Source organism: Delphinapterus leucas, chromosome 6, assembly GCF_059928025.1.
Source record: "Delphinapterus leucas isolate spDelLeu-1000000601 "Yukka" chromosome 6, BTC_Dleu_Yukka2, whole genome shotgun sequence".
NCBI lineage: Eukaryota > Metazoa > Chordata > Mammalia > Artiodactyla > Monodontidae > Delphinapterus > Delphinapterus leucas.
Window position 1 is genome coordinate 90,809,503 of NC_143134.1, and position 14,069 is coordinate 90,823,571.

General features: G+C 52.6%; 1 protein-coding gene across 5 annotated transcripts in view; it reads left to right on the forward strand.

Annotated features, from left to right (window-relative positions):
* The first annotated feature begins 728 nt into the window (after window positions 1-728).
* The window catches only part of CCDC180 (coiled-coil domain containing 180), a 56,421-nt gene continuing 43,080 nt past the window's right edge, over window positions 729-14,069 (forward strand). For 2 of the 5 annotated variants that reach the window (XM_089913445.1, XM_089913444.1), the window contains exons 1-6: window positions 5,261-6,124; window positions 7,100-7,228; window positions 7,327-7,437; window positions 7,557-7,652; window positions 9,557-9,720; window positions 11,078-11,197. In XM_089913445.1, the coding sequence (XP_089769571.1) occupies window positions 6,122-6,124; window positions 7,100-7,228; window positions 7,327-7,437; window positions 7,557-7,652; window positions 9,557-9,720; window positions 11,078-11,197 (623 nt within the window). In that variant the 5' untranslated portion in view covers window positions 5,261-6,121. Of the gene's footprint in view, window positions 848-1,941; window positions 2,133-4,883; window positions 4,973-5,260; window positions 6,125-7,099; window positions 7,229-7,326; window positions 7,438-7,556; window positions 7,653-9,556; window positions 9,721-11,077; window positions 11,198-14,069 lie in introns of those variants that run through there. The other 3 variants (XM_089913446.1, XM_089913447.1, XM_089913442.1) reach the window with 3 other exon arrangements.

Sequence of the window (14,069 nt, forward strand, 5' to 3'; positions counted from 1 at the left end):
AGTTGCAGTTGAGGTTGGACTTGAGTGGTGCTTTCTGCTGGTGCAGGTGCGGGCGCGGCCGGGTCCCTGGGCGCAGGGCCTCCCTCCACTTGGCGGGGCTTAGAGGGCCTGCCCTGAGACTGCCCCTTCTCCTTGATGGGTTTGTGGGGGCAGGTGTGAGAGGAGCCTGCTGGGCTTCTCAGCATTCAGTAGGTGCCTAATGAGCGTGGCCAGAATCAGGCCGCTCCCTCCCTCCACGTCCTCCTACCCAGGTGTCCTTTGTTAGGGGGGGAGGGGTGCGGGGGAAGTCCTCGAACCGCGTTCTGCGCCAGTTGGGGGTTCAAGGCCGGGTTGAAAGCCCAGCTGATACCTTGGGCACGTAGACTTTTCCCGGAAGAGCTTGAGAGAGTGAAGCACAAGCAATAGCTATTATTCTTTGTCCCCAAAGTCAGCCTCGGATTTGCGCCTGGCGTGGCTGGGAGAGCCGACCTTCTCAGTGAGTTCGAGTTAGGTTCTTGCCTGAGGTTTGTTTCCCTTTTGCTTCTTCGCACCCCTCCCCCTCTTCTTCTTTTAAAGTAAGAACCCTGAGGCCTGAGAGGGGCCCTGATGCTTTCTCCCAGGGTAGAGGAGTCTCAGCCCCCGTGGACCCGGCCAGCCTGTCTGCCTGGGGAGCCTTGTCCTCGGGGGAGGACTTGTCCTCGGAGGGGTAGGGGGAGGTTTGTCAGTATCCGTCCGGGTCTAATAGAGACCAAACCCCAGGCAACAGCTTCCCTGCAGGGGTGTCCAGCCAGAGGCCAAGATGTCCTCAGTGGGGAAGGTGACCCAAATTCCCAGCGGGAAAGTCTACCAGCAGATCTTCGAGGCTGAGGTAAGCCTGTCCTTCTGTTCCCCCTTTTCCTGCCCCCCCCTTCCCTCCGGCCCCCTGGAAACTTCCCTCCCTCTGAAGACTTCCTTGCCTGGAATCTAATGAAATAAGGGCTTTGAAATTGCTTAGATTAAAAATAATTCTTATTGGCTCCTGAAATGTAAGGATACAAAATTAGAATGTCTGTTTCTGAAAATTAGAAAATTTAATTTAATTTAATTTAATTTAAATTACTCAGAAATAGCCAGAATTAGCCATTGGGTGTCCTGGAGCTTTTACCTAGCATGAAAGCATTTCTTATTTTTCTGTTTAAAAACTGGGTTTGATTCTATAGCAGTGTCTTAAAACCTACTCTTTCCCTGGTTAAATTATCCCAGAGACCTTTCCTTGTCACTGCACATTTACGAACTTCACGATGTTTAGTGGCTGCTTAGTTTTTGACCTAGGACCTCCCATAATTTATTAAGGTAATAATGCCCTCTTGACAGCCATATAGGTTGTTGGCATTGCCTTGTCATCTATAAAAAACTGCACAGATGAAACAATATCTTAAAAGAAACACACAGACTCAAACCCTTCTTTTGAAGTTGTGTACTGCTTATTTAAAAGGGATTTTTATTCCTACTTGGAGCCCTAAATAATGCTCTCTGTGGAAGGCTTGGTAATTTATGCTCTTAATTGATATATTTTATGGTATATCATATCCTGAGCATTTCCTCATGTCATAAAATATCCTTTGTAAGTCTCATTTTTAATAAATTCCTAACATTCACCTGAAGGGTCATACTGGGTTTACTCAACCAATCTCCTATTGTTGGACAGTTCCATTTTTCCAATTCCTTGTGATTATAAAAATGTGGGGATGAGCATCTCGGTCCTCATTAAAATTTCTTAAAAGATGCCCTCCTAGAAATGGCTGAATGACTGATATGGGGAGGGGAGAGCCCACCTGCATGGAGCGTGCCCTGGGGTTGCAGGCCTCCCTCAAAATGCCTTCCTGCTGGCCGGCTCCCACTTGACCTAAGACAGCGCAGTCAGCCTGGGTGCTGGGAAGTCTGCAGTTCTGATCCCCCTAACCTGGACCTTCCTGGATTTAGGTACAGCTGGTCCACTCCCTGGCATCCACCAGGAAGCGAGCTATGGAGCGTTCCATGGCCCCAAAGGATGGCAGGAAGCTCTTGATGACGAAGATGGATATTCGTGAAGGGGAGATGATGTCTCCTCGGCAGCGGAAGTGGGCGCACAGCCTACCCAATGACTGGGTCACCGAAAACCCTGTTCTCTACAGGTAGGTCCTGCTGTCCAGGCCACATCCCACACACTAGGGGTGGTTAGAATTTTCAAAAACTCAAAAAGAGCTCACACAAGATGAGTACCAGATAGGAATGAAGTCCCAGGTACCTCCCTTGAGAAAGAGCGGTATTAACACCTACTTTGCAGGATTGTTTGCTTCTCCCTCTCTTCTGCCCTCTCCCTCGCCGGGGCACTGGGTATGCGGATCCCAACCTCCTGGAACTTGAGGCTTCAACAGTACATAAATAAGCAGGTCTCCCCAAAGCGGGGAAGGCTCTGACACCGAGGACAGGGTGGTGGGACAGGAGTCAGGAAAGCTGTCTGAGGAGGGGCCTCAGCTGGGATGAGAGGATGAGGAAAGGAAACACAGAGCAGGGCTCTGAGACAGTACCGGCTTATCTGTTCAGAAGGCTGAAGAAGTCAGCGGGCCTGCGGAGAGGGCTGGGAGATGAGGCCAGGAGGGATTTGCAGGCCACAGTCCGTATTTTGGGCTGTGCTGAAGTGAACAGCTGATTTGCATTTTGAAGGCCTTCAGGTTGTGCGGTGTGTAGAATGTGGGGGCTGTAAGGAAAGGCAGGGAGGCCAGGGAGGAGGCCACCACAGTCCACGCAAGCTCTGTGGGGCTGTGAGAGGGACACAGTGCACTTCAGGTTTATTTTGGAGGCAGAACCCGCGGGACTAGGTGACAGATTGGGTGGGAGGAGAGGGCTCTTGAGAGTCCTCGGTCTCTGGCCTGAGCGCTTGGGTGGACAGCAGAGGTGCCATTCCCTGAGATGGGAGCAAGTGGGGTTGGGACAGGGAGATCAGGAGTTCCTTCTGAACCTCCGAGTTCAGAAGTTGAACTTGAGGTTCCTGAGCATATGCCGTTTCAGCTCCCTGAGCTTAGACTCCTCAAGCAGGGAGAAAGGAATGGAAAGGAAAAGGAAAAGTGCTTCCTCACGGGGCACTTTGGAGAATGTAGCAGGAGCTGGGCTTCCCTTAGGCTCGTTAAGCTCTGCACCAGCCATAAACCTTCTCGAGTCTGGGACTCTGGGACAGGAAGTCAGTCCTGCTGTATCTGCCTTTGTGTTCCTTTTAACCCCCATTGGAGCAGGGATTGACTGGGTAAAAGTCTTTGCCCTGCCCTTTGAGTTTTCCCAGGAAAAGGTCCCCTGAGGCTTCTGACACTCAGCACCCTGAACAGCTGGGCAAACCCACTGGCCACCCAGGCACAGACTGGAGGTCAGCATTCTCCAGCCCTGTCCCTGATGCCCCATGCAGGGATCCAGAGGCACACACAGCTGGAACCTGACCACCCTCCCTCCCACCTCCTGGGAGGATTGTTTTGTGCAGCCTGGCTGTGACTCTGCCTCCTACAGGGGTCCCAGGCCCCTCTCAGCTGACCTGTTTTCTACCAGACTCGGACTCCTGACATCTCCCTGTGCTTCCCGAGGGTCCCCTCCTCCCCAGAGTTTAGCCTAGAACCACCTATCCTCCCCATAACTGGATATAACATCAGTCAGGCACTCTTGGCACCCACAGGACACTGTTTGGGGAAAGGCACTTCTCATGGAGGGCGCTGGCGTTGTGCTGGCTTCCTGGCACAGACAGACAAGGACACAAGAAGAGAGATGTGCTTATAACCTACCAGGCCCTGCCACCCTCAAAGCGACTGGGATCACTGACTCAGCATTGGCACCTCTCTGGGGTGCCTTGTCCCCTCCTTGAAAATTTGGCCAGCCAAACCGGTCAACTTGTGTATTCATTCACACAGGACAGGACCTCTGGTGGGTGGAAGAGAAACTTGGGGTATGGGTAGATCACCGCTAGTGTAAACCAAGCCCCCAAGTTCCTGGGACAAGTGACCAAGAAGCCAGAGCTGTTAGCAGCTCCCATAGTGGGGCCACCTTAGTCCAGGGGCATTTGGTTGACAAGGCTGAGAGACCCCCCCCCTCTGGAGGGCCAGCCTGGGCCCCATCAGCTGCTACCCAGGCCCTGCAGTCTTCCTTGGTGGTAGGTGTGCCATGAGGACTACATAAGAAAAAGTCTGGTAAGTGCTGCACATGTCAGGGCCCCGAGGAATGGCAGGCGTCACTGAGAACTGCTGCATTTCTGTGGCGCTTGCCCTGTGGGCAGCACATTAAGGGATTTTTATTCCAAAGCTGAGGTCGTGCTCACCCACCTGGTCCTCCCTGCTGAGATAGTTTGTCCTGGGATCCCAGCTCTCTCCTCCCACACCCAGACCCCATGAACCATGGACCTTGGCATCACGTGCAGGGATCTGGGAAGTCCAGCGCCACTTTGTCCAGTGACTTCCCTCCCTCATCCCCCATCCTGGACAACAGGGTCACCCTGGCTGCCTCATAGGACGGGTTGTTGAAGAAGCAGAGGAGGAACGTGCTGAATGCTTAGCCCCGGTCTGGCTTTCCCAGGTTGGCCAGGCCCCTTGTGGCCCTCAGTTTCCACATGTGGAAAATGGCTCCTGCCCACCAGTCATACTTGTTGTGCGGCCAGAATGGAGCAAGATCCCTGAGGGCAGACCCCAGCTTCTCACCTGAGGACTGTGGTGTCTGCTGGCAGCAGATGCCCAGGCAGTGTTTGTTGGGGGCACATCCTCAGGGCATTTTGGAATCAGTGGGCCCGGACTATTACCAATTCCCAGGGTGTCTCTGGAGACCCAGAGCTACCCTGGAGGGGAGCAGTGAGGGCGGGGAGGGTGGGTGTGGTAGGGGGTGTTGGTTATTGTTTTCCTCTGCTTGTGCCTCAGGGAAAAGGAAATAGCCAAGAAGGAAAAAGCTCAAGAGGGTGAGAACAGCATTGCTGCCAGAGAAGTGCGGGGCCTCCCAGACGCCCCCGGTGAGCCGATGTTCAGGCATGAGGGCAGGCGTGGCCTGGGCCAGAGAGCGCTCTGTGGGGAGCTCCTGGAAGCGCTGAAGTACAAGCACCTGAAGGTCCCAGCTGTTCCTCTGCTCAGCATCATAGAGGGCCTTCCCTGGAACCCACCTCTCCGCCCCGCCCCTCTCCCCTGGGCCTTTGCCTCTGAAGCATCTCCCCTGAACCTTCTCCCCAGCGCAGGGAGCTGGTGGGGGGAAGAGGGGCTGCCTGCACAGTCAGCATTTCCTGATGAAACCATTTGGTAAAGGATGTAGCTCGCTCGTCTGTGATTTCACAGGAGGGTTTTTCAGTCTGTATCACATTACCCTGGTTTGACTTTATCCGGATATGGAGGCTCTTTTTCTGCGTAATTAAAAAAGTAATACATGCTCACTATAGAAAAAGGAAGGAGATAAAGCAGAAGGTGAAAACTCCGCCTCCACAATAGCCCCTTTCTCCGCCCAAGAGTGCCCACCGACCATGAAACCACATAGTGCCCCACCTGTATTCAGAGGACAGCAGAGCGCAGGGTGAGCTCACAGACCCTAGAGCAGAGGGCCCACATGCCAACCCCTGCCGAGCCTCTGACTGCCTTTGGTCTTGGACCCCCATGCCTGAGTGTCCTATTAAGTGGCCGGTAATAGAACCTGCCTCTTGGCTTCATCCTGAGGAGTAACTGATTTAGAACAATACCTCGTGAATGGTAAGTGCTGATAAGTGTTGGTAATTCTTATCTGTGTATGTGTTTTCTTCTATAAAACTTTTTAAAAAAACCCTAAATGTTCCTATTCTATACATACCGTTTGGAACTTTTTTTGAGCATTTAACTGTATATGCAAGACTTAATTCCGTACAGCACTTAGGGATCACCTTCTTTGTCCTTAAGTCTCTGACACTGCTGGCCTGCTTTGGGGGGCCATCTCCTGAACCCAGGCACTTGCTGCCTTGCTGTCTTTTCCTGGGTACTCTGACCTCACCTTGGAGCTCTGAGGGCAGCCTCATCACCTCCGTTGTTCTCTCCCAGTTCCTGAGAGGTTCAGCACCATCACCCTTCAAGGGCGAGGGGATTACAAGAGGAGGGGCTATGAGAGTGCTCTGGCGAGCTTTAAGGAGGAGATCGATCAGACTGCGATGGTGAGAATTCTCCCTCTCACTTGCCTTCTGTTCCTGGGCCATTCCAAGGGGAGGGTGGACTCCGCACAGCGCCCACCGCCCCTCCTCCCAGGTCCTCAGTGGCTCACCAGGTGTAGACAGAATCGTAGTAGCCATGTTTGGATGGCTTGCTACAAGTTCTGATTATGAGCAGAACTCTATATGTCAGGTACTGTTATAACCTCCAGTTTACCGGTGAGGCCCAGAAAGTCCTGCCTGATTTGGCACGTAAGGGCCAAGTGGGAACTGGACTCTGGATCTGATGCTAAAGCCCAGTCTTTGATCTCCCTGCTCAGTCCTACTAACAAGGGGCCAAACGACCTGACCCTTAGGCACTACCCTCAATTGGCTCACTGTTCCTCTCCAGAGACCTCTAACCAGACTAATCCCTGGAATATTGCCCTTTCGGGTCCTCTCTGGGCCCCAGATCACACTCACCACTTTCTCCCTGAGCTCCCTGGATTCCGGGAGCTGGTCGTAGACCCAAAGCACCAAGAAGGTGCTCTCCCTGCCAGCTTATCACTTTCCTAATATATCCCAACTGGACTTGAGCTCTGCTGTCACCATGAGCTCAGTGGCTTTGGTCACACAACCGAACGGAGCCTCAGTTTCCTCATCTGAAACACTCTTGGAATTATTTCACTGGCCACTTCTTTAATGAATATTTGTTGAGCCCCAACCATGGGCCAGGCATAAGGTCAGCACGTACTTTGCCGGCTATGATGAGGACCAAGTGAGTCTGAGGACAAGGCCTCACACATAATGTGTGTCCCGAATAGTGCTGCCCTTGTGCTCTGGCTGTGAACAATTAGTAAATCTGAACTCTGTAGGTCTAGGTAAGAGTTGCTATTTTTGAGAGAGGACCGCAGTTGGCACTTCCCTACTATAGGGTTGGGGGGGTCCTTCCCATCCCAGGGGTGTTGATACCATAGCCCTCGCCCTCCTGGCCTGTTTTAGGAAATGGAACCTCTCATCGTGGAGCCAGGAGCCCTTCTTTTAAAAAAGCTGGCTGAGTCTGACGAAGACATCAACAATCTCTTCGAAAAGGTGGAAAACGACAGCAACCTTGAAGACTACACCATCCAAGTAGGGGTCCCCTCGTGGCGGAACCCGCCCTACCTGCGTCCTGTTCCTTTCTTCCCTGCCACCTGTTCTCCCAGCCTGACCCAAACTTCTTGGCACAGACCCTGTTGGAGCTGCGGGATCAGGTGGCCGAGAAGTTCCTGTTCCAGAAGCAGGAGATCAAGGAGCTGGACAAGACGCTGCACTCGCTTGAGTTCTCCCGGGCAGATAAAGTGAGTTGGCCTCCAGATGTGCTCTTGGTGATTTTCACTTGTGGGATTTATGAGTCATCACCTGTTTTTAGTTCTCCAGGAGAAGGGAGTCACTCACTGTGGTGCCTTGTCATTTCTAGCTAAAAAGTGTGTTGAAGAAATATGTGGAAATCATAGAGAAAACTTCCTACCTCATGCAGCCCGACGTGTACAGGCTGATTGATAAAGAAGCCATGGTGAGTGGTTTTCACGTGCAGGGGATGAGCCCGCGGGAGCAGGACCCCAGGATGCCCTAGAGCCTGGGTCTCAGGAATGATGGGCTTCTCATATATAACATTTCCAAGTAACTCAGGTTGGCTACTTGAGTTCAGAACTAGAGTCTTTGTTAAGTATTTTCAATAGAAATCTCTCTAGTACATTTTATACTTCCCTGCCATGTTCCCTGCCAGTTAACCTAATACTGTGTCATCAGTGTGACCAATGCTAATTTTATGAGCACCTACGGGGCCGTGTCTGAGCTACCATGTGCAATGCTATGTGTGCTACAAGACAGAGGCATGATCTCACAACTGTTGTGGTCTCAGGGTGGTGTGTGCACTCATAAGTGACCTCAGCATGCCCTGTATGTCTAGTTTTTCTAGTGGTTCTTGTCTTTCCTCCTGCTGTCTGTCTATTGCTGAACCATGCCTGCTCCTCTGGCTCTGTCCCCACTGCTTCTCTGTCCACACCCTCAGCCTCCTCCAAATGCTTCCTTTGGGATAAAAAAAAATACAAGAAAATCAAGGTTGTTCATGAAAGGACACTTCCTTCGGCTACTCAGAGGTACATTCTCTTGCATAGGTTTCTAGGTCCTGTACAGAAAGCTGGGCTTGCCAGTTAATGGGCCTCCTGGCAGCACGCAGGGTAGAAGGAGTACAGTGTTCAGAATCACAGATGGGCTCCAGCCCAGGTCTGTGCCTTGGGGTCCTGGACAAAGCACAGACAGAGAGAGCGCACAGACCCCCCTCTCCACTGCCCAGACATGAAAGTTCCTGAAATTACTCAGCCCCAGCACCTGGAACTCCGTGTCCATAAAATGAGGATAGTGATACTTAAACACCAGTACTTGGGGGGAGGATGACATAAGAGGACGCAGCAGTGGCCGCTCTCATTTTGAGACAAGCAGGAGTTCCTAACTTTGAGCCATTTGATCGATTAGGGGAGTCAGAGTTAACAGTGTCCCACTTACGTTTCGACATTTGACTTTCCTGTGTTTATTGTATGCATAACAACTGGTACTTTCTACTTGCTCTGTGTGCATCTATCTCGTTTAACTTCACCAGTTCCTTGTGCTGTAAATGGCATTATCTTTACATTACGGCTACGGAATTGGAGATTCAGGGGATACTTGCCAATGCCCCCCAGCTGGGAACAGCCGGCATCAAACCTCGGTTTTCAGTGAAAATTGTTACTGAAATTTCTGCCTGCTGAGCTTGGCGGTTCTCACCCTTGCCCCAGGGCAGTGCATAGAGGGCTTGGGGACACGTGTGGGGCATTTTTGGCTGTCCCAGTCCTTCGGGGACTCGGGAGAGGCTGCTCTCATTTAAGGGGGTGGAGAGGCTAAATGGTAGAACAGTGTCACACAGTGAAGAATCGTCCCTACTGCCATGCCAAAGGTGCCCTGGTGAGGTCCGCTGGGAGGACTGCCAAAAAATGTCCTAGCTCTGATCTCATTTGGTAATTGGGTACTGGTTCTCATCACAACCATATGTGGCTGGTCCCTGGTAGCATGAGCGCTCTGCTTTTGGAACAAATTTCTAAAAAAACAGTTAAACACTGAAAGCCTGCTGAAGTGCTTAACTCCAGTGAACTTAGAATCACCTTTTTAAACAAACAGTCTGAGGTGGCCTTGGAGCTGGGTTGAAACTCACGTGGTCAGGGTTCATGGTTAAGCCTTCAGGAAAGACCGTTGTCATGTCCGTAGCCGCTGAGCCCCGGGCAGCTTCCTTGAGTGCCCAGCGACCCCACAGTACTCCTCAGACGCTGCCACGGCCCTGCTCGGCCCTCGGCCCGCAGCTCACCAGCCCCCTCTCCAACTGAGCCTTGTTCTGACCTTGGAGAGCCCCCACTCTATCTAGAGCCTGCCCACCTGTTACTGCAGATCATAAACCACGCCCTGCTGGGCAACCGGAGGGCCCTCGCCCAGCTGTTTGTCAACCTGATGGAGGCCGCGCTGCAGCAGGAGCTCGATGGCCACCGCCGCTGGCAGGGCCTGGTGGATGCCTGGAAGGCTCTCAAGAAGGAGGACCTGGTGCAGGGTTTCAGGTCGGTGGCTGCCCACACCACCCGAGGCTCTCCCCCTGCCCCCCCTGGGCCGCAGCATAGGTGGGCAAGGGGGCCACATTCTCCCTCCCTTTGTGGTTACTTTAAAAGGCTCTTGCTTTTTCTGGTGGTGAAAGTAATAGGTGCTCTTTTTTAAAAGTCAAAATAGATAAAAGTATAAGGAAGAAATTAAAAATCACCATTAATTCCTCACCACAGTGAGAAGCACGGCTGATATTTTGGTATATTTTCTCCCAGGCTTCTTTAGACACATACTGCGTATGTAGATTTGTATCTTATTTTCTTCGTACACATTTTCTCATAAGCATTTTCTGAGCACTGTACAAATTGTTTGAAAATGTTAGTCTGATTATCTGCCCACTGTCCACTCTACTATTACTGGGCCAAGGAGAATGGCCATCCCTCAGGCTTGGAACACTTCCCACCCTGTGGTAGCAGGTTTTACCCATGGGAGGCAGGGTGAAGAGAGGGCCCATCTCCAAGCTCCCTCCACCAGATGGCACTTTTGTTAATACTGACACAAGGGTCCTGGAGCTTTTGGCCAATAAGGAAGGCTTTCTTTTGCTAAGAAAGGGACTCTTGGGACCAAGATGTCTGAGGACACCAAAGAGTGTCTGTCTGTGCTGTAGCCGTGGGGATGGGAGGCCCATCTGTACGCCCGCATTTCTAGATGGAGAGCACCAGAGTCTGACTCTGGGGAGGAAGGAAAAGTGTATTGAGGTCTGGCTGCACCTGTACTTTCCCTGTGACCTTGGTCAAGGGCTTGAACATACAGGGCCTTTTTCTGCAGGTGCACCCTAACTGGTGATAGGGTTTCAGTGATGGTCAACAAGATGCTGTATGGAAAGTGCCTGGTCTCGGCCTGGGCGTGGGCTTGGGAGGTTGTTAAGATGTCAGTAATCGTCATCGGCAGTGATGGCAGGTGCTGACACATCCTGGGCACTTCCCAGGAGCCAGGCACAGTGCTAAGGGCTTTGCTCACATTATCTTGCTGGGTCGTCACAAGTACTCCTTGAGGAAGGTACTGTCATTAGCTCCATTACGGAAGAGGAAACTGAGACTCAGCGGGGGCAACTTGCCCAAGGTCACAGGGCTGGAGGCAGCAGTCAGGACCCACACCCGATCTGTGCCTGCTGGTCCCTCCATTCTTCTCTCCCCCGCTCTCCTTCCCTCTCTTTCTTCCCTCCTTTCCTCAGATGCCCGGATGGAGGGGAAGGGGCTGGGAGTGGTGTCCGGGTGCTAGGGTTCTGAACGTTCTTACCGTGGGTCTCATCCCTTCTCTCCCATCCACCTTGCCCCTCCCCTCCTCTGCATGGTGCCGACGTGTCTGGACGCCCAGTGAGTTCATGGCCAGTGAAAGGATCCAGACTCCTCCAGCTGTGCAGATGGAGCTGGAGACCATGTTTAAGAACCAGAGCGCCCTGCGGCAAAAGCGGCTGGACCATCTCTGCACCATCTGGTACAGAAGGAGGGGCCACTGGGGAGGGGCACCTTTCGGGGGTCCATGGGGGAGGCAGGCACAGTCCTCAGCGTTGACCTTTCTTCTGAGGTGTCCTCCAGACCCGGCCGTCTCCCAGTTCTATGGTCCTGGGCTGGTTGCCTGGGTCCATGTTCTGGGGTGTCCCAGCCCCAGTGGCAACAGGGCACATGACACATTTGCTGCAGAAAGAAGTTTAGTGTGGTTCTGCCAAAGAGCTTGGAAGGGGGTAATGACAGGGGCGAGGTCGGAGGGGAGCGGGGGAAGGAGGGGCCAGGTCAGGGGCTAGACTTTTCCTGAGGGCAGTGGGGAGCAGAGGGACTCCATCAAGTCTGCAGTTCGGAGGGTGGGTAGAGGGGTATGAATGAAGCTGAAGGCTTGGAGGCCGATGAGGAGGCCGCTGCCATCAGACAGGGACCTGCCAGAGGCCGTGGATGCTTCCCTCACACCTGGGTCCAGCTCTGATCCCATGATAAGCTCTTTGGCGGGGGCATACTGACTGTTCTAGACCCTGGAAGCCCACCGTCTGGGGAGCCCGTAGCATCCACCCTTAGCAGCAGGATGGAGCCTGTGTGGTCCTGCAAGGCAAAGACATTTCATGTGTTGGGACCCGTGCACCTCCTTGGTCCTTTGGACGCTGGGATGGTCCCTCGTTGGACGCTGGGATGCAGGTTCTTCCTGTCTCCCCACCACAGAGCTCAAGTTCTCCTGGGACGTAAATGACTGTTAGGACCCCCACAACGTGAGCCAGAAGGACTCCCTCAGGATTGGCATCTCCTGCCCCATGTGCAGCCACATTTTCATGCAGTGTGAAATTAACGTGGATAAAAATCTCAACACAAGGAAAAGTGCTTTTGTTGTTTTCTCTGACTCCACTTATTTCTGACTCTGAGTCCCTGTTCATAAAGCTGGGCAAAACTTAGCCTTTCTTGGGGATCCTGTCCACTGAGGGAAAGTTACGGAATCCCACCCAAAGCCAGGCCTGGTGGTGGGAGTCTGGTCATTAGAGTTTGGTCCACACACATGCAGCCGGGCAACTGCTGTTGCTTCCAGACTGTTGGACGCAGGAATCTTGAGGAGGCTGCTCTGAGCCCCTGAGTCCTCACACCCAGGCAACCGTTGCTGTCCAGAGATGTGGGTCTTGCAGCTGCTCCCATGGTGCCACCAGGAAGTAGGCTGGTGGTACTGCCAGGCTGGCACTGCCAGGCACCCGCCATCCTGCTGTGTCTGCACCTCCCCCCAACCCCTTTCTATTGGGTGAGGAGACAGTCCTGGTCCCCAGCACCCTCCTCCTCCCCAGGGCTCTCAGCCGACTCCCACAAATGCCTTCTCCTCAACAGTGTTCTCGACTCTCCTAAGAACTTAGACTTTTGCAGACAAAATGCAGAAAGGTTTTTAGGCTGATGTCTTTTATGCCCCACCACATCCCTCATACAGGCTGTGAATGTGGGGCTGACTGCTGCCTGAGTGGAGGGGAGAGACAGGGCCAAAGACCTGGAGAAAAATGCATTCATTGATGCTTCTGGCCAAAGCTGGGACACACTGTATAATGGCAGTGTCTGCAGGCAGAGCATGGAGCTGGGTGTGTGATATGACTTGGCCTGGAGGAAGGTGGGGGCAATTCTAAGAAATCAGAGGCAAGAGCACATTTATAGGACATAGGACCCAGCAGTGGGAATATATAAAAAGGTGAAGTCAGAACATAATCCCACTGTCTGGAAGCATTGCAAACACAATGCTTAAACACACAACTCGGGCTTCCCTGGTGGCGCAGTGGTTGAGCGTCCGCCTGCCGATGCGGGGGACGCGGGTTCGTGCCCCGGTCCGGGAGGATCCCACATGCCGCGGAGCGGCTGGGCCCGTGAGCCATGGCCGCTGAGCCTGCGCGTCCGGAGCCTGTGCTCCGCAACGGGAGAGGCCACAGCAGTGAGAGGCCCGCGTACCGCAAAAAAAAAAAAAAAAAAAAAAAAACACACAACTTAAAGTTGCAAAGCCTTGATCACAGAATTCCAGTGAGTGTCGAGCGAAGGTTTGGGTTTGTGGTATTTGTGCAAAGAGGTCTGGACAGGTCCCACAAAGCACACTGTGTAGACACCACCTATGTTTCCTTGACCTGTCAGCGGCTGCTAGGGAGCCTTCTAGTCAAGCCCGAGGAGCTGTTCCACGGAACTGCCTCATATGGGATCACACGTATCGCCCACGTCCCATCCCGGCCCAGAGCTCCAGGCCTTCCTCTGTAAACCCATAGCCCCAGACGCCCGGCGAGGATCCTTGTTTTGGCGCATGCCAGGCCCTCTGCAGGCTTGTGGGCAGTGATGGCAGAGGGGTGGGGAGTCTTATTAAGATTCCCAGGGCCCCAAGAGGGAGTTATCCAAAATCCCAGGAGAATCCCCATGGATTTTCCTGGACCCAGTAAGTATATGTGCATGTAATTTAAAAATAGTTTTTAAAAATAAAATTTGCATTTTGGAGTAATGTTAGATTTACAGAAAAGTTACAAAGGTAGCACACAGAATTCCTGTATACTCCTAATCCAGTTTCCCTAATGTTGTCATCTTACACTGCCCATGGACACTTGTCAACACTAAGAAATTAACTTTGATGAGTTCCCATTAAGTAAACACCAGACTTTTTCGGATTTCACCAGTTTTTCCACTAATGTCCTTTTTCTGTTCCAGGACCCAATCTAGGATGCCACAATCTAGGCCCAGTCTAGGGTGCCACATTGCATTTAGTACAATGTTTAGACTTGAGATTATGCCCTGCACACTCTTGTAGCTACCTTTTGCTCTTTACTGTCCCACTATGAGGGGGCTGCCCAAGACCACCCTGGGTTACACGTCTTGTCTGACAT